Here is a 21,109-nt window from a genome sequence, read left to right as displayed (position 1 = left end):
ACCAAACTGAACTGCATAATCTAAATAGGTCCTTACAAGAGCAAGATAAAGGTAGAGAATAACATTACTAAATGCTACACCGTATATTTCTGTGTGAGAAAATGAGCACCATTACTCTACCTAAACCAGAAGCCAACACCACAATGATCACAGGAGTTAGGTCAAAATATTGACAAGTTTTAAGTTATAAAATAAAATAAAATGCAGGAGGCAGACTTTGGAATTTTATTTGTTTTAGTGATCTCAAAAATGTATTTCAGGTCCAATGTTTAACACTAACATCTTGTTTTATTAACGTTAAATTGTTCTTCCAGATGACAGAAATCTGAAGAGTATAAAGACAGAAGATTTTAACTAGTTAAAGAACAAACTGAAAATATCAAATAAAGCTGAAACCGAATATTGCATTAACATGTGAACACATTTTGTAAAATTTGGTTTATTTGGAAATCACTTATATTTTTGGTCAATTAAGTCAGTGTATTGTGGTTAATGCAGTCGGATCATTACCTATTAGGTCCGAGTTTGATTCCCTGGCAGTGTGAGATGCTAAGCCACCTGATACCTCTGTTCACCTAGCAGTAAACATTAACCTGGAAATTAGTCAACTGTTGGGAGATGCATCCTGAGGAAGGTCTGTCGTTGGCTTAGGAAGGCCTACACAAGCCTAACAAGCTGCCCGTCTCCGACAGTGAGAAACAATGTTATGTTTTTAAACATAATACAATAACAAAACCAGCGTGGGACATTTACTGCTCCTGAGAAACTTGACAACAGTTGTGTGAGGTGAGAATCATACGGCCCAATATGGCGGCCTCGAGTCCTGTTATCCAACCGGAAGATGTGAACAGACTGCGGTATGGACTGGCTGTGACTAAGGCAGGACGAGACGCGCTAGCAAGTGTGTTTATGTGGTCGTACCGGGGCACCTTCCCAGTAGTGACTTACCTCACTCAGGACTTGGGGTACACCAATGCTCAGTACAGGCGTGTCTTTGATGTTCAACAGAGGGATAAACTCGAAGCTTCATCTGACGCGGCAATTTTTGACATCACCCTGTTGTATAAACTCCTGCAACGTGTGTGTGGTCTGGCTGAGATGAATGACCCCACGTGGACCACTCCAGGGCCTCAGGGACCATCACTTGAACACCTCATTTACAGCCTAAAGCAACACCGAAACACGTTGGCCCATGATAATATGAGAATGTCAGAGCAAGATCTTACGTCAACACTGACGGAGCTCAGTGACTTATTGGCTAAGATGCTGGCTGAGGCCGGCGTCCGGTGTGGGACAAACAGCCAGGATGTGGACCATGTGACCAGAGATGTCACCGAGTATATTGGTGGTCTGCTAGCGAAGGTCAGAGAGCCGCTGGATCCCTCAGATGTGGCGTACTTACCTAAGTTCCGCCAGGAGATTAGGATGTTCAGAAGCCACATCACAGAAGAGGTTAAGCAGATGAGCAAGCAGGAGCTAACTGGCGGGTATAAACTGCTGTACCAGATTGTTCCCGCACCCTGGCTCCTCCTCAACATTAACTACAACCCAAGTCTTGCTTTTACACGACTACGACTCCTTGAACATCCCGTCATAGGGGCAAGACCCTCCCATGCTGCCAAGGGTCAGGATATAAACTATGAAGACATCTTGAGTATGAGACGAGAGGACGGAAAAGTCCCTCAATGTGTCCTCCTGACGGGGGAAGGTGGTATGGGCAAGACAACTTTACTCAAGCTCATCCTCGAGAAGTGGGTAGAGGACCCTGCTGCCATACGTCACCTGGGCACTGTGGACCTCGTTTTCTATGTACAGTGCAGGGACTCACATCTTAATACCTTCGATGGTCTACTCCGCCAGTTGCTGCCTCAAACACTTAGTGATTCTGGTGCCGACTTCCAGCTGTTTAAGGAGATAATCTTGAGCTTAAAAATATTAGTCCTGATTGACGGCTACGACGAGGTCAACGACCATTCAGGAAGGCTGGTGAAGGAGCTATTGCACCTGCATGGCAAGGATGTGAGACTGGTGATAACCAGACGGCCGGGGTGGGACCAACTCCTGTCACAGCTCGTCCCACACACCAGACCTCGCTGCAACATCCTCGTCTTGGGCATCACTCCAGAACGTCGCGTGGAGTTCGTCGAGAGAACCATCAAGGTGCTAGTGGAGGAAGAGAGCCAACGGAGTGTCATCACAGGGAGGTTTACCCAGCGGCTGGAGCAGATGAGTCAGTTCCTGGGTGAGTACCTCAACACTCCACTCACCTTGACCTTGTTGGCGCTGCTGTGTGTCGAGGCTCCAGAAGAATTTAACAACCTCACCACAAACACTCAAGTCTACGAGAAGATTCATGACTTCATAACCAACAAACTGGTGTCCAGACTCACAGACAAACACGTGACCGAACCCAAAGGAAAATGTGACGAAAATGTGAAAAAGTTTTTGAGGTTCTTAGAAGAGATTAGTTTAAGAGGGATCCAGAGGCAGGAGTACGACCTTTGGCCGGAGACGGAAGCGGAGATTAGGGAGAAGTGTGACACTCTGGGACTGCCGCAGGAGGAGGTCTTGTCCAACTATTTCACAAGAACCAGCTACCGTCGGGGCCTCAATGTGGTGTGGGTGTTTGGCTATTTTCACGCCAGGTACCAGGAGTATTGTGCCAGCAGGAGGCTGGTCGCTCTCTTGTTGAAGGCTGAGCAAGACCGAGGTGATCCAGAATCACACCGTGTGTCAGGGGAAAGCTCTATAATCATTGACCTCTTGGTGGATGTTGTACGTAAGAAAAAACGCTCCTTGGGAGGTCACCTGAGAGGGTCAAAGTTTGATATTGACGACGTGCAACAAGAGTTTAGTGATCGCCCCAGATTGTGGAACATTTTAGTCAGCACTACCGGGGTGCTGTGTGCCCGGGGAGTAGAGCACAGGTTCATTACTCACATAATTGACCTGTGCGAGATGGTTACACCTGAGGCTGACGTGCTGTTGAAGCATGTAGCAGAGTCCCGCGGGAGTGAGCACGTCATCCAAGCCGTGTGTGAGAAGCTGCGTACAGAACACTGGTGGACAATACGGAGCGTTGACTCGTGGATTGTCCTGCCGCTTGTTCTTAAGAAGGTGACACCTAAGAACATTTGCCTAATCATATACGATCCATCCCAACTAAAGCAGCGCCTGTCTACACTGTCTGTGCTGGCAAAAATGAAGGTAACCATATCCTTATATGTATACAGCAAAGAAAGAATTAGTGATATATCAAAACAATCTTTGGAGAGGCTGACAGCCCCCGGCTGTAAGTGTACTTTTGAGGGGTTTTATGGTCCCTTGCCTGAGGCAGCCATACCCCTCCTGCCTCACACCCTCAAGCGCCTCCGCCTGTGCCTCACACTACAGCAACTGCCCGTCCTCATCCGTCACCTGCCTCACCTTCCTCACCTGCAGCGTCTTGGTAAATATTCATATTTTCCACCATAATTTTTAGGGTTATTTATTAATACCAAAATTACGCAAAGGGCTTTATTCGTCATATTTAATATAGTAATTCAGATTTACATTGTTTACATATATGTTTACAACCTTATGGACGAAAGACTCCTTATATTGTTTACAAACATAATCACCTTATGGGAGACAAACACCTTATATTGTTTACAAATATATTCATCTTATGGACGACAAACACCTTATATTGTTTACAAATACAGTCACCTTAAGAGCGACAAACACCTTATATTGTTTACAAATATAGTCACCTTAAGGTTGACAAACCTTCTACTTTGATTACAAATATAGACTTATTAAGGGCAACTACTCCATGAATAATAAATGTTCGAAACATTCCGCTGCTGTATATATTCTTGTGCATATATAATTTCATGAAGTATTTAGCGACGCCATACTTTTGGTTCAGATGACTTACCACTTTGACTTTGACTCGTGGTACAGATCTCCTTTCACTGTGACCTAATTCCTGTTCAGGATGACCTTTCACTGTGACCTAATTCCTGTTCAAGATGACCTTTCACTGTGACCTAATTCCTGTTCAAGATGACCTTTTACTGTGACCTAATTCCTGTTCAAGATGACCTTTCACTGTGACCTAATTCCTGTTCAAGATGACCTTTTACTGTGACTTAATTCCTGTTCAGGATGACCTTTCACTGTGACCTAATTTCTGTTTAAGATGACCTTTTACTGTGACCTAATTCCTGTTTAAGATGACCTTTTACTGTGACCTAATTCCTGTTCAAGATGACCTTTCACACTGACCTAATTCCCGTTCAAGATGACCTTTCACTGTGACCTAATTCCTGTTTAAGATGACCTTTCACTGTGACCTAATTCCTGTTCAAGATGACCTTTCACTGTGACCTAATTCCTGTTTAAGATGACCTTTCACACTGAACTAATTCCTGTTCAAGATGACCTTTCACACTGACCTAATTCCTATCCAAGATGACCTTTCACTGTGACCTAATTCCTGTTTAAGATGACCTTTCAGTGTGACCTAATTCCTATCCAAGATGACCTTTCACTGTGACCTAATTCTTGTCCAAAATTACCTTTTACTGTGATCTAATTCCTGTTTAAAATGACCATTCAGTGTGACCTAATTCCTGTCCAAGATGACCTTTCACTGTGACCTTGATCCCTTGGTTAATTAGACCTTCCGTAACTTTGATCCTTAATTCAAGTGACCCATCTATCCCTGTGACCTTGACTTAGTTTATATGACCTTCTAATGAGACCTTGACCATTTATAAAGATGACCAAGACTGTGACCTTCACCATTGATACAGATGACCTTGACCATTGATACAGATAACCTTGATTGTAACCTTGACAATTGATACAGATAACCCTTGACTGTGACCTTGACAATTGATACAGATGACCTTGACCGTAGCTTTTAAAATCTATTAATACATAGTTTAGATGCTATAATTACTCTCCAAAATACGGACTTGTCATCAGGTAATAAACCCAGCAGTAAGGTGAGTGGATGGCTCAGTATGTGTTCTTGTTATATCTTAGAACATACCAGTAACGACAGTGACTGTATCTCAGTGTATGTCTTCAGTCATTACCCTGGACGTCACGGGCTACGTGGTCCCGGACACCCTGGACGCCACGGGCTACGTGGTCCCGGACACCCTGGACGCCACGGGCTACGTGGACCCGGACACCCTGGGCTACGTGGACCCGGACACCCTGGACGCCACGGGCTACGTGGTCCCGGACACCCTGGACGCCACGGGCTACGTGGACCCGGACACCCTGGACGCCACGGACTACGTGGACCCGGACACCCTGGACGCCACGGGCTACGTGGACCCGGACACCCTGGACACTCTGCCGTACCAGGGAAGGATATTCGACCTGACCATCAGGCGGCGCCTCATTGATGACGACCCCGCAATAGACTGGTGCTGCCACCTGGCGGCTCAGCTGTATCCTCCCTCAAGAAGACGGTGTAGTCTCCTGTACTTCCGTGACACGCGTCTCACCAGTACGTATTGACTACATTTTAACACGTGAATATCTGTAACTCAGTTGTTTAATTCACAGTGCTTCCAGTGGTTTCAAAAATATTTTTACATTAAAAGTCATGAATTAGAGAACTTATAAGGCTTCATGAGTAACTTTGAGCACCGTTTAGCGACCAAGAATATTCATTAAGCAAGCTTCACTGCTTATAAGACAACACTGATCAATATTTAGCCCAACATTGTCTTGCTTAATACAAGCTAGATTTACTTGATATAAGTTTTCTTTGGCATGAGTGTGTGACATAGACAGGTGTGGGTGGGGAGAGTAGCCAGATGTGGGCTTCCGTGTTCCTTCCCATCTGCAGGTGTTGGGAGGGAGATAAGCAGGTGTGGGCATCAGTGTTCCCTCTCATGTGCAGGTGTGGGGATGGAGAGTTACCAGGTGTATGCTTCAGTTTTCCCTCTCATCTGCAGGTGTGGGTGGGGAAAGTAGTCAGGTGTGAAGGAGACAGGTGTTGTTTTTACTGTTCCGTCTCATCTGCAAGTGGGCGCTGGCAGTGGTCCCAGCTGTAGAATTCAGTATTTACTCTGATATGCAGGTTTGGATGAGGAGAATATGCAGGTGTGGGTGGGGAGAGTAGCCAGGTGTAGGCTTCAGTGTTCCCTCTCATCTGCAGGTGGGGCCCAGGACACAATTTTAGGTTGCCACAACGTACCTGGAAGGTGTTTGAAAGCTGTGACAACGTTTGTTTTCATGTATTAGCTACGTTATTGTGTGATTGTAAATAAGTTGCCACAACTTACTGCACAACTTTGGCTAAACAATTTTGAGACCGTGTAGCAACCTTAAATGTTGCATAACAATCGTTTTCCTGATTGATGGAATATATATAAAAAATGCAGATATATATTAAAAATATATTTCTACATATACTAGAAATAAAATTGAAACATAATAAAAGATAGGTTAAAAATATTTTATTCATTAATTTAATGGAGAATCCATGGTAGTGGTGGTGGAATTGTTGCTGGGTTGTGGTTGGTGGCAGTGGTGGTAGGTTGTGATTGGTAACAGTGGTGGGTGATGTTTATTGTTGGTGGTAGTGGTTGGTTCTAGTGGTGGTTAATAGTTGTGGTTGGTGGTGGTTGATTGCTGTGGTTGGTAATTGTGGTGGCTGATGGTTGTGATTAGTGGTAGTGGTGGTTAATGTTAATGGTGGTTGAGATTGTGGTGGTTCATGGTATTGGTGGTTGATAGCTCTGGTGGTTGATGTCTGTGATGGTTGATGGCTAAGGTGGTTGATGGTGGTGGTAGTTAATGGTTGTGGTGGTTGATGGTAGTGTTTGTTGATGGTTGTGGTGGTTGATTGTAGTGTTTGTTGATGGTTGTGGTGGTTGATTGTAGTGTTTGGTGATGGTTGTGGTGGTTGATGGTAATGTTTGTTGATGGTTGTGGTGGTTGATGGTTGTGGTGGTTGATGGTAATGTTTGTTGATGGTTGTGGTGGTTGATGGTTGTGGTGATTGGTGGTGGTGGTAGTTAATGGTTGTGGTGGTTGATGGTAGTGTTTGTTGATGGTTGTGGTGGTTGATGGTAGTGTTTGTTGATGGTTGTGGTGGTTGATGTAGTGTTTGTTGATAGTTGTGGTGGTTGATGTAGTGTTTGTTGATAGTTGTGGTGGTTGATGGTTGTGGTGGTTGATGTAGTGTTTGTTGATAGTTGTGGTGGTTGATGGTTGTGGTGGTTGATGTAGTGTTTGTTGATGGTTGTGGTGGTTGATGGTAATGGTGGTTGATTGTTGTGGTGGTTGATGGTAGTGTTTTTTGATAGTTGTGGTGGTTGATTGTTGTGGCGGTTGATGGTTGTGGTGGTTGATGGTTGTGGTGGTTGATGGTTGTGGTGGTTGATGGTTGTGGTGGTTGATGGTTGTGGTGGTTGATGGTTGTGGTGGTGATTGTTGTGGTGGTTGATGGTTGTGGTGGTTGATTGTTGTGGTGGTTGATGGTTGTGGTGGTTGATGGTTGTGGTGGTTGATGGTTGTGGTGGTTGATGGTTGTGGTGGTTGATGGTTGTGGTGGTTGATGGTTGTGGTGGTTGATTGTTGTGGTGGTTGATGGTTGTGGTGGTTGATTGTTGTGGTGGTTGATGGTTGTGGTGGTTGATTGTTGTGGTGGTTGATGGTTGTGGTGGTTGATGGTTGTGGTGGTTGATGGTTGTGGTGGTTGATGGTTGTGGTGGTTGATTGTTGTGGTGGTTAATGGTTGTGGTGGTTGATTGTTGTGGTGGTTGATGGTTGTGGGGGTTGTTGTGGTGGTTGATGGTTGTGGTGATTGAATGTTGTGGTGGTTGATGGTTGTGGTGGTTGATGGTTGTGGATGTTGATGGGTGTGGTGGTTGATGGGTGTGGTTGGCGGATTAATTGCAGTGGTGGTTGTTGTAGTTCGTGATAGTAGTGGTTGATTGTTGTACTTTATGTAGTGGCGGTTGTTGGTTATAGTTCGCATGGGTGATGGTTTATTAATTGTGGTGTTTGGTGGTAGTGGTGGTTGATTGTTGGTGGCAGTAGTGGTTGATTGTTGAGGTTGTTGGTGGTGGTTTATGGTTGTTGGTGGTTGGTGGTAGTGTTGTTGATAGTAGTGGTTGAGGGCAGTGGTAGATGGTGGTTGTGGTCGTTTGTGGTTGACTGTACTGGTAGTTGTTGAGGTTCGTGATATTGGTGGTTGATTGTTGTATTTTGAGGTTGTGGTGGTTGATTATATTTGGCAGTAGTGGTGGTTGATTGTTGTTGGTGGTAGGGGTGGTTGATTGTTGTGGTTGGTGTTGGTTTATGGTTGTTGTTGATAGTAGTGGTGGTTGATTATTGTGGTTGTTGATGATTGAGTTGGTTGATGATTGTTTAGGTTGATGGTTATTGATGGTTATGGTTATTGATAGTAGTTGAAATTGAAATTTAAATTAAAATAAGTTTATTGAGGTAAAATACACACAAAGGGATGAGGTAGCTCAAGCTATTCTCACCCCGTTCAGTACAACGTGTTCATACATATATAGACACACATCACAAACAATAAACATATTACCGAACATTCTGAGAGATAAACATATACATTTCCTCCTTTACACAAGTAGTATGGTATCAGACGTACACACAAATACTTTTATGACTTAGGTATACTGTATAGACAATTTGCAAGAGACATGCAGATAATTCAACAAAAGATTACAGTCTTGGTGCAAAATTCTTATATCTCTCCAGAATATCATCAACCTTTCCGTTGTGACACATCCAGGCTATTTGTTCAGGAACAGTCCTTACCTCAATGTTTCTATATACATTAATCAATGGACAATCAAGAACATAATGGGCAAGGGTGTGAGACCTTAACATACCACTTAGTTTACACCTCGTGTCATTATCATGAACACTTATCCCATATTCCCAGTAATATTTGTACCCAAGCCTGAGCCGCATGTGCACAGTCACTCCAAGCATTTCTCCTTTTACCATAAGTGAAATGGGTGTTTTGACTCACACACATGTAGTGTTGCATGGTTTGACTTCCCTCATACATTATACCTCTCCTCGCCACTTCTGCCTGTGCCTAAATATTTCTGATTTTGCTTCTTATTTCTCTCATTGTTAATTCGCATTCGATGTCAACTTGTGGTTTTAATGTGACACGTTTGGCCAAGTCATCCGCCACCTCGTTGAGCACTTTTCCAACATGAGATGGAATCCACATGAATTTCACATTGTGACCTTTCAGCTGTATCTCAGTTATCCTTTTCTTACAATCCTCAACTATGGACATGAAGACTGGATTTCGACTGTTTAAGGACTCAAGTGCTCCTCGGCTATCGACAAATACAAAAACATCTTTGTCGTCATGACGTACTTCCTCCAAACACGCCAGAATGGCCTGCAGTTGAGCACTGACAGTAATGGTGGTTGGTTGTTGTAGTTAGAGGAGGAGGTCGAGGAGGAAGGAGGAGAAAGAGGAGGTAGGAAGAGGTCGAGTGTAACACCCAGGACCTCCCCCCCCCCCCCCCCTTAGAGTTCACACCCAGGGAAGCCTTCTCCAAGAGGTCAGCCCAGATGACCTCCGGTTTATCTTGTATATTGATTAAAAATTCCTGGGTTAGTCTTAGTCAGCATAGTTTCAAGTATGTAATATTTCATGCAAGGAAATTAGACTCCAGATTCTTATGTGTAAACATCCCTGGATCTCCCCCTTTTGGCCAGGTCAGAGGTCAGTCACACACGTAATTAATAACTCCTCTCTTGAAGAGTGTATGGTGAATGTCAAACAAGCTTTTTGAAATATTTCTTGAGTGTTTGTACACTTTTGGTGGGTAGCAACAGCAGATCTCCCCCTCCCTCCTGTGGGGGTTGTATATAGAGGGCCTGTAGGAACATAGGAGGGCAGAGGGCGGTACACCGGGATCGAGAGCGGGGCTGTGAAGAACATCTCAGCCAGGGAGAGACAGATAGCTTAAGGTAATGTGTGTGATCTCTGAGTTTTTGTTCCATGTCCAAATTTCTTAACTTTTTGCCAGTGTTAGGATAGGATTTATAATTGGTGATTGACATAATTTTGGTCTCAATAAACTCGTTAAATTTCCCGTCTGTGTCAATTGTTGAATCCTCTTAGCCTTTTGGATATAGTGGCTGACAACCGTTTTCTTAATTAATGACAGTCATAGAAAGTACTCTCCTAGTCAAGCAATGTTTCTTGCCTCGTTGCTTGATATAGTTTCAATGGTCAAAGGCAGATGGTGGCAGCGTATTTAATCCTTGTGTTAGCATTTCCTTATTGGCAGTGTACCTTTGGTTCCGGTGTAACCATCATATGTCAGCTCATAACAGTGTTATCAAGTGCAACCGATGAGGAAGTGTTACTCAGGATAAGTAGTGTTCCATTATAGTGGTGTTCCATTATAGTGGTACATTTTAGGGAGGTGGTACAATAGAGCGGTGTTACAATGGTGCTAGCGGTGGTCCAATAAATTGTGGGTGTGTTCACACTTTATTGGAGTCCTGCGCGCCGGCGGCTGCTCAGTTGGCCACGTAGTTGTTTGTTAGTTTAGGCGGGCTCGCGATTTCGTTGCTCGGGGCCACACGTATTTTAAGTGTTATGATTAGTGCGACATACGGGAAACTAGAGAAAGTTTGGGGTATGCGCGTCGCTCTGAAATCTATGGACAGAAATTAGTTCTCGTTTCTCTTCATAGCTTCCAGGGGTGTACAACCCAGTTATAGGTTGTACAGCAATCTGTTCGGCAGGTTGTCTGGGAAATTATCAGTGGAGGACGCTTACTGATATATTTCTGAGGTACATGGAGTTGCCTCGAGTTCTAGATCTTAACGATAAGGCCGCAGACGGTGCTTCGTCACCTAGAGTGTAGCTGAGTTATCATCATAGAGGGGGTCATGTTGGCAGCGAGACTGACCTCAAACATTCTGGTCGTGAATTGTGTCTTAGGAAGGACGGCTGCTAGTGTTGGATGTTTTTCCCCAAGGGCGGGTCAGACGTAGTTAGCAGGCGTAGCTTACCGAGGAACAATCGTAGATTTAATCACCACGAGAGTAGTTTTACAATTAGTTAAGGGAATTCATAGTTAAGTATATTATATCTTTTTATTTTCATTATTTTACTCTGATATTTTCATAAGTGTAAGGAATTTCAGTGTCGATAAGGTTGTATGTGCACCTGCCGTCTCGTGTGTGCACATATGTGTACATGTGTTTCTCATGCGACGATCTGAGAGTTTGTTTATACTAAGTTATCAACACCTGTTTCATCTTGGGCGCGCGGTCATAACTCTCGTCCACTCAGGAAGGGTACTGTCCTATGTCCCCACCTCTTTCTGCAGACGCTTCGCGCGGTGTATATTGTGTTTACAGCGAGTGCGCGTTTGTTGTGACTTACTTTTTAACGTTCAATCGTTGCAAGTAATATTGTGTTAAAATTTCATCGCGTTGTCTTGCTTGGTCAAGGTTTTACGGGATTGCCGGTAAGTTGTATGTTGACCAGAGCGAGGTCTCAACGTGGGGTGACTCCGGTCTTGCATTTAGGGGATAACGAATTCTCTGTGCTTCCGGGTACTGTGGCCATGGCGGACCCAGATCATTCGCCGGCACCTGGAATCATCCATGGGCTAGGTAGCCAGTCTACAGAAGACGCTACACCCCCACCGGCAGGGGGTGAGGATTTACTGGGGGAGGGTCCCGTGGTGTCACAAGCCTCCCCCAGCCATTCGTCCTCCCTGCTGTCACAAGGGCCCCTGCAACAACAAACACTGTCTACCCCTCAGGTACAGCCCACACCGCCCCCCGCGTCCCCACCTATACCGGTGGTTGCGCCATCCACTCAGTTGTGTTCCCTACAACTTCAGCCACAACAACAGGCATTGGGTACAACACCTCAGGTACAACCTCCGCCACAACAGCAGGCATTTGGTACAACACCTCAGGTACAACTTCAGCCACAACAACAGGCACTTGGTACAACATCTCAGATACAACTTCAGCCACAACAACAGGCACTTGGTACAACATCTCAGATACAACTTCAGCCACAACAACAGGCACTTGGTACAACATCTCAGATACAACTTCAGCCACAACAACAGGCACTTGGTACAACATCTCAGATACAACTTCAGCCACAACAACAGGCACTTGGTACAACATCTCAGATACAACTTCAGCCACAACAACAGGCACTTGGTACTACATCTCAGATACAACTTCAGCCACAACAACAGGTACTTGGTACAACATCTCAGATACAACTTCAGCCACAACAACAGGCACTTGGTACAACATCTCAGATACAACTACAGACACTTGGTACAACACCTCAGGTACAACTTCAGCCACAACAACAGGCACTTGGTACAACATCTCAGATACAACTTCAGCCACAACAACAGGCACTTGGTACAACATCTCAGATACAACTACAGACACTTGGTACAACACCTCAGGTACAACTTCAGCCACAACAACAGGCATTTGGTACAACACCTCAGGTACAACTTCAGCCACAACAACAGGCATTTGGTACAACACCTCAGGTTCAACAACAGGCATTTGGTACAACACCTCAGGTACAACTTCAGCCACAACAACAGGCATTTGGTACAACACCTCAGATACCACTTCAGCCACAACAACAGGCACTTGGTACAACATCACAACTAACCATGGCGCACCCACATCAACAACACCAATGTAATTCACAACCCTCCGTTACCCCTCAACCACCCTATACCCCCCAGTCCTATCAACCAGCCACCCCCCTAGCTCCTCCCAACACCACCACCCATACCACTCATCCAACCTCCCCTGTTACCCCTTTCCCCCTACCTGGCCTAACGCCCACATACCAGGCGCCTCCCCATATGCACAGCTCCCCTCCTTACCCCTCCCACTTAACACCTAACCCCCCTCCTTTCCTTCATTCCCCTTCCTACCCTCCTGCCCCCCACCTCCCCTATGTCCCCGCCCAGTATTCCCCTTCCTCCGCGCCCCTCCCGGGTGGGTCTCCTCATTTGCCAGCCTTAGCGGGGTTGTTACCCAAGCCGGTCGTGCCTAAATTGATTTGCAATGACCTATCGCGTGATAAGGTGGAGAGCAACAGAGCAGTAGAGGACTGGCTCTGGCAGGTGGATTCTGCCTTAGCGTCGGCGCCCAGCGATCCTGTGAAGATCCATCTGGCCGCCGGGTTTTGCGTGGATCCGAGCGGCCCTCTTATGAAACTAGAGACGTTTAGACGTTTGGGCACATGGCCAGAGTTCGTACATGCGATAAAACAACGTTACAAGGAGCGGATCACGGAGAAAGAGGCTTACAGATATTTGTCAAATCTTCGTCGCGACCCGAATGTTACAGTCAAAGCGTTCGGTACTGTTGTGTTGAGTAGGGTCAGTGACCTCAGGCAGGAACTGGGGTATGACACAGCGGCGGTTGAGAGCTTGGCGAAACAGCTCTTTTGCAGATCTTTACCTCCCACCATTGGCCCGTTTATTGCAACAGAGGGTCTCCATATGAGCTTTGATAGATTATTAGAACACGCATCCTGGTTCTGTGACGTGGAACAGACCTCATCTCGGGTCAGCACCCAGCCGACCCCTTATGTTAATGCTATTGCCGATCCTGCAACAGTGCAGGTCGACAAGGGACCAGGGGACATCCCACGACCACAGACCATTACGAAGAGGGGGACAGGGCCTCCCCCTCGGCGGGCACACACATACAATATTACGTGTTATAATTGTGGGGGTAGAGGACATATGCAGCGTGCCTGCCCTAGCGGGGTGTTTGAAGCCTGAGATAAGGTTCCGTTTCATGATGGTCGACCTACATTTGAGGTGAAGGTTGAGGGTGAGAGTTTGATTGCTTTCATGGACACGGGTAGCCAAGCAACACTCATTAAGAGTTCAGCCTTCAGCAAATTCAAACATGCACGGCTTAAATGTAGTAGTAAGCAGCTCACAGCAGTTAATGGGGGACAAATTGACATCTTGGGTCAGGCCACAATTAATTTTGAAATAGGTCATGATGGGTCGTACCCTCACACTTGTACGGTGGTTCAGAATCTTGCTTATCCGGGTGATATCTTGATTGGCATGGATTTCTTACACAGGTTTTCATATTCTCTGTCTGCTGAGAAAGGGGCGAGACATTGCCGGTTGAAATTAGGAACTGTATCCTATCCGGTGACATTGACTGACCATCCCCCGGTTGTAGCTTCCATCCAGCGTAAGCAGAAACATCATGCCAATTACGCAAAATTTTTGTTTCAGTCTCCTCCAGACAATAATAAGAAGTCGTGTATTTTACATGCTTTTGGCAGGCAGACTTGCCCACCACGATCATTTAGGTTCCTTAGGGTGGCCGTGGGTCGTCATATCCAGCCTGGTACTACCCTTCTGGTGGCTGGCAGGTTTGATAAACTATTAATTCCCCACCACTTAATTGTTGTCCTGGACAAAGGTGCCCTCATACCTGTAGTCAATCTCTCTCACAAGACCTACCGCTTCAGAGTGGGTGATCGAGTGTCTCAGGGTATTATCTTAGAGGAGACATCGATCTTTCAATCAGATCCATCGGAAACTATTACAGACACTAAGCAATGTGGCGCTCTTAATGTTAGAGACACTAGTAAGACTGCGGAGCACGGCACAACGGTGCTCATGCCACCTGGCGATACCAACAGTTTGAATAAATTAATATCAGCACTAGATTTACAGCACATTCCACAGTTAGAGAGGAAACGGGTGCGGGAAGTTTTGCGTATGTTCCCCAAATTATTTGCAACGGACGACGATCAAATTGGGTTGTTAGACAGAATTGAGCACACCATTCCAACAGGTGATCACGAGCCCGTGTATACGAGACAGTGGAGGCTCCCGGAACAGGCTAAGAAAACTATCAGAGAGGAGTGTCAGAAGATGTTAAGACAGGGAGTTATAGAACCAAGCACTTCACCATGGCTGTCTCCGGTGGTGCTGGTGCGCAAACCGGATGGTAGTTACCGGTTTTGTGTCGACTATCGGAAGGTTAATGAAATTACAAAGGGGGACGTGTACCCCTTACCTCGGATTCAGGAAATTATAGATCAGTTCGCGGCAGCCAAGTATTTCTCCACTCTGGATGCTAAGTCAGCATATTGGGCCATTCCGGTGGCAGTTAAGGACCGTGAGAAAACAGCATTCTCTGATGGGGTTCACCAGTTTCAGTTTAAGCGCATGCCTTTTGGGCTCAAGACAGCCCCTTCCTCATTTCAGAGGGCAATTAACTACATCCTCAGCCCTGTGCTAGGTAGGCATTCATTAGCATACCTGGATGACGTGGTTATCTACTCTAGGTCGTTTGAGGAGCACCTGCGGGATTTGACTGAGACACTTTCATTGTTAGACAAGGCAGGGTTCAAATTAAATATCAACAAGTGCACCCTGGCATCTCAGAAATTCAAATTTCTGGGGTTCCAGGTGAGCACAGATGGCATCCGCCCTGACCCAGACTCATGCCGCGCCATTGCTGAGATGCCCAGGCCTAGGTCAGCAAGGGATGTGCGCCGGTTTCTGGGAGCAGCCGGATACTTCCGCCGCCATATTGAGGGATTTGCTAGTATAACAGCGCCTTTAACTGACCTTGTAAAGAAGAATGCTAAATTTATGTGGACCTCAGAACACGATGAGGCTTATACTAGGCTCAAAAGTCAATTAATTACCGCCCCAGTATTAGCTGTGCCTGACTTTGGTAAGGAGTGGGAGGTGCATACAGACGCTAGTGGTATTGCCATAGGAGGGTGCTTAATGCAGCGTGATTCAGAGAACCATCCTCACCCTGTGGCGTATTTCAGCAGAAAAGTGAAGGGACCTGAAGTTAGATACTCAGCAACAGACAAGGAAGCGCTTGCTGTGGTTGAAAGTGTTCGTTATTTTGAGCCTTACCTATTCCAACGTCATTTTGTTATTTTCACAGATCACAGAGCTCTCACATATATATTTAAAAAGAAAACAAAGTGTCCCCGGATGTCCCGTTGGTCTCATGAGTTGTCAGCTCACTCGTTTCAGATCCTTTATAAGCCTGGACCATCTCACGTTGTGCCAGACACGTTGAGTAGGTACGTCGCGTCAGTTAACGTCAATGTAAACATTGAAACTATTGCAAGTGATAAAATGAGAGAATTTCAAATGGGAGAACAGCGATGGAAGGAAATAATTGAATATTTGGAGGGTGGTAAATACCCTATGAAGAAAGGTAACTTTCCCCTGCAGCATTTTGACCTGCAGAAGGGTGTCCTATATTATGTTAACGACATGAAAGATCGTGCGGTTTACCAGTTAGTCATCCCCGACGTGTTAAGATCATCAGCCGTGAAACTTGCACATGCATCTAAGATCGCTGGTCACCCTGGGGTCTTTAAGACCTATATGAGAGCTAAAACTTTATTCTATTTTCCTAGTATGTTATCTTATATCACTAAGTTTGTCAGATCGTGTCCGAATTGTCAAAGGAGAAAAGGTACCCCTAAGGTACAGGCGCCACTACAAGAGTTCCCTGACATTTTTGAGCCTTTAGATCGAGTGGGAGCGGATTTGATTGATTTACATAGCAGTCATTCTGGTAATCGCTACGTGTTGGTGCTAGTGGACCATCTGTCCCGGTTCACTACCTTGGTTGCTCTTCCTCGTAAGGACCCCCAGACGGTTGCAGACGCTTTCTTAAGTAAATTTGTCACTGTGTTTGGACCACCTAAAGTATTAGTATCTGACAGAGGTCAAGAGTTCGTTGGTAACACTTTTAAAGAAGTTTGTAAAATTTTAGAAACAACAACAGCCCTCACGACTGCTTACCATCCGCAAGCAAACGGTATGACTGAAAGAACCAATCGTACAATTAAGGATATGCTAGCAATTCTTGCAGAGAAAGATGCTGCCACCTGGGATGAACAACTCCCCTATGTTCAGCTAGCCTTGAACACTGCTATTCATCAGTCCATTAACACACAACCATTGCTGCTTTTCACGGGGCGCTCATGTAACTTCCCATCAGGTCTGCTTAACAGACACGAGGTTGTGTACGGTGAGGATTATCCTTCAGAAATCCTCTCTAAAATGAGAAATGCTTGGAGGATTGCTGCTGAGGCTTCTAAGACAGCGAGGAGCCGGTATGCGCACTATTATGATAAGAAGGTTCAACCGTTGACACTTAGAGAGGGAAGCTTGGTTATGAGGTTAAATGAAAAGACTCCTGCCAATCAAAGTAGGAAGCTAGCACCTAGATGGCGTGGACCATATAGAGTAATTAAGAAGCTTGGACCAGTTAATTTTCTGATCAGGGGAATCTTTGACGACCAGGGTGACACAACTATTCATGTCAACAAATTAAAGTGTTACGTTGCCAGGGAGGAACTGGAACTGCCTTCAGCGATTCCCATTCCTGACCCTTGTGAGTTGACTGACCCAGCTGGGCTTGTCCAGGATGGGGAGGAGGACCTTCTGTCAACTCTCATTGGTACCCAGGGTCAGCCTTGTCACCCTATGTTAACGAGGTCACGGGCGAGGCAGGGAGAGTTTCAGTAAACTGTCTCGTCCCTTAGTACTTGTTTGTTTTAGCAGAGTTTTTAAACTGGCAATTGTTTTGAGATTTTGTCATGGAATGTATTCAGAGAACATGCCTTACCTACCCTTGGGCTGTACCCTGTCACCAAAGCCCAGGGGAGAGTCCTTGCTTCCGCCAGTCGGAGTGTTATTCTGTTTTCCCCAGGTCTGCTTGTCCACACCGCTCTGTCCCCGGTACCAGCTACTCGTGAACCAACATTGAGGCCAGAGGGGTCACCCCCTCTGGTACAGTGGAGAGGGGGTTACGTTACACCCCACCCCCCTCCCAACACTCCCGGTAACCCCACCACTCGGTTACCTGGGACGGTGATAATGACACCATTCACCCAGCCAACACCTCCCACCACACGAGGTTGTCCAAGCCAGAGTTCCTGCCAGCAGAGCACAGCTGTCCAGATGTCAACGTACCATGGTGGGCCCCAGTCTTGCAGTTCATCATCAGAGGCACCCACCTGCCTGCTGCGACACACCGTGCAGGCACACCGGAAGTGGAGGCGCGAGGTCAACAAGCGGGTATGCCAGCAGCAGTCACCTACCAGTTCCCCCTCGTCCTTGGGGATGCCACATCACTGACTCCACCAAGATGCGCAACGAGGCGGTCACATTCCAACGGCACCTCCCTACTGAGTGTGCTTGACTCGCCAATAGGGTGCACGTTTCGCACCATCGGCCCAAGGTCAGGCACATTAGGGCATGCGCGATAAGGCGTACCGGCTCAGTAGAATGTGACACAAGCAACGCCTGTGTAGTGATGGGCCCCAGGAGCTGAAGTCGGGATCCACCTGGCCTGCCGCCACGCCACCCACGCCCCAACACCTGCACCTGCTTACTTCTGTTGCAAGACATCGTCGACGTCACACTCTCTGCCCTGCTGTCACGACTCCTGCTATGTAGCTGCTGTCACTCATCATCGACCGTCAGTTTCAAGCAACTGGAGGTGAGATGTGCCTCCATACATCTCTCCTAACACCGTTCACTTGTGACCGGCCAAGTCCCCGGCCGCTGTCACTTGCCGCTGCTCTTCACACCACCACCTTCGAGCAGTTTGATAGCTTGACGAGGAGTCTGTCACCAGTAGACTCGCTCTGTCACCAGACGTACCCCCAGAGCTGTTACAAGAAGATCTTAGGGTATATGCAGGCATCATCGACGGGCAGACGCTGGACCAACCTCAGGTCTCCAACATCACGTCTCCAACATCACGTCACCAACATCAGGTCACCAACATCAGGTCTCCAACATTGTCACCAACATCAGGTCTCCAACATCAGGCCACCTCGCGAGAGTATAACGGATGCACGATAGAAAACGCGTATATAAACACGAACATTAATGTGTCAAGATTTACGAATGATGGTTCAGAGAAATGACTCTATTATTAACGGTGTCAAATAGTTTTGTCTAATTGGGTTAAAAGTGTAACATTTATGGGGATGTAAAGTAACTAGGCCTAGAAAAAGTGGTCCTAGACAGTGTTCTTAGCTAGATGACTTCGGTCTCTAGCACAAACTTTTTCTTGAAATTTCTTATTATTTTATTTCATGCATGTGTCTATGTGATAAGTCGGTCCTGGTGATGAGTGTCCAGGTTTCCTGTTTGGTACCAGTGTATGGGTACATATTTTTTGTATTTGCATGCCTTTTTATTTCATTAAAATGTTGTAATGTTAAGTAATGTTTCTGTTGTGGTAAGAGGTAGTCTTACTTTCAGTGTGTGCAGGGTGCATGGAGATTGACCCTGGCACTATTGTCTTGTGCGGTATATGGATTGGCCCACAAGTATTCTGTTAAGGTACGGTTCTATTGATGAGTCTTCATGTCTATTGTTGTATTTTTACCATGTTTCATAACTTGTATAACTCATACGTTTGGCTGTGGGTCATGAGGTACCCAGCAGATGTTTGGGGTATGCCCACTTAGGTATAATGTTTCCTATTATTTTTAATTAGTTAGATTTAAATGGTAGAGTAGGAATATTACTTATATATATATATATTTTTTTTTTTTTCATGTTGCTGTTCATTTTTTTTTGTATGTTTTGTTCTGTAGACCTTCTGAGGAAGGCTTGCTAGGCTGTCTAGTGTGCAGGCAGGATATGTCATTGTTTCATAGTATTCCTTATTGCCATGTATTGTAATTCAGGGTTGTATTATGTAGCCTTGTGTCATTACTTATATTTTGACATATTACTTTTAGTTACTTGTAATTTTCCTGTTCCATTAGGATTTTTTTTTATGTCATGCTAGTTTTAAGGCGATTTTTTTGTTTTGGTCTTCCAGCCTTCTGTGAGAGCCTTGCTGGACTGCCTTGGTGCAGTCGGGATTTGTTTTTTTTCATTGATACTTTATTGTCATATTAGGATATCGGAATGGTATCATGTGTGACGGTATCATTGCTTGTACTTGTGCCAAGGTATTTTTTTTGTGTACTTTTGTTTCATTCATTATACATTTATGTTTTGTTCTTACTGCAGTATAACTGTATAATGTACTTTGCTTCATGTTAATTTAGTTAGCTTACTTTTATCATTATGTCACTGGCAATTTTTTTTTTTTTTTTCTCTTTTTAGGGTTAGTTGTGGTATTTTGGATGAGTTAGGATAAGACAAAATTGGGCTTAATTATCATACACCCGATTTTGTCTTAACTCCGGGGAAAGGGAGCTGTAACACCCAGGACCTCCCCCCCCCCCTTAGAGTTCACACCCAGGGAAGCCTTCTCCAAGAGGTCAGCCCAGATGACCTCCGGTTTATCTTGTATATTGATTAAAAATTCCTGGGTTAGTCTTAGTCAGCATAGTTTCAAGTATGTAATATTTCATGCAAGGAAATTAGACTCCAGATTCTTATGTGTAAACATCCCTGGATCTCACCCTTTTGGCCAGGTCAGAGGTCAGTCACACACGTAATTAATAACTCCTCTCTTGAAGAGTGTATGGTGAATGTCAAACAAGCTTTTTGAAATATTTCTTGAGTGTTTGTACACTTTTGGTGGGTAGCAACAGCAGATCTCCCCCTCCCCCCTGTGGGGGTTGTATATAGAGGGCCTGTAGGAACATAGGAGGGCAGAGGGCGGTACACCGGGATCGAGAGCGGGGCTGTGAAGAACATCTCAGCCAGGGAGAGACAGATAGCTTAAGGTAATGTGTGTGATCTCTGAGTTTTTGTTCCATGTCCAAATTTCTTAACTTTTTGCCAGTGTTAGGATAGGATTTATAATTGGTGATTGACATAATTTTGGTCTCAATAAACTCGTTAAATTTCCCGTCTGTGTCAATTGTTGAATCCTCTTAGCCTTTTGGATATAGTGGCTGACAACCGTTTTCTTAATTAATGACAGTCATAGAAAGTACTCTCCTAGTCAAGCAATGTTTCTTGCCTCGTTGCTTGATATAGTTTCAATGGTCAAAGGCAGATGGTGGCAGCGTATTTAATCCTTGTGTTAGCATTTCCTTATTGGCAGTGTACCTTTGGTTCCGGTGTAA

General features: G+C 45.4%; 1 protein-coding gene across 1 annotated transcript; it reads left to right on the top strand.

Annotated features, from left to right (window-relative positions):
* Positions 1 to 244: 244 nt before the first annotated feature.
* Positions 245 to 20,888, top strand: LOC138350610 (uncharacterized). Its single transcript, XM_069301639.1, has 3 exons — positions 245 to 3,448; positions 5,081 to 5,509; positions 17,773 to 20,888. The coding sequence occupies exons 1-3, from the start codon at positions 808 to 810 to the stop codon at positions 18,198 to 18,200; spliced, it is 3,498 nt and encodes a 1,165-aa protein (XP_069157740.1). The 5' UTR covers positions 245 to 807; the 3' UTR covers positions 18,201 to 20,888.
* Positions 20,889 to 21,109: the final 221 nt, after the last annotated feature.

This window comes from Procambarus clarkii, chromosome 46, assembly GCF_040958095.1.
Source record: "Procambarus clarkii isolate CNS0578487 chromosome 46, FALCON_Pclarkii_2.0, whole genome shotgun sequence".
Lineage (NCBI taxonomy): Eukaryota > Metazoa > Arthropoda > Malacostraca > Decapoda > Cambaridae > Procambarus > Procambarus clarkii.
This window is presented reverse-complemented; position numbering and strand designations above follow the sequence as displayed.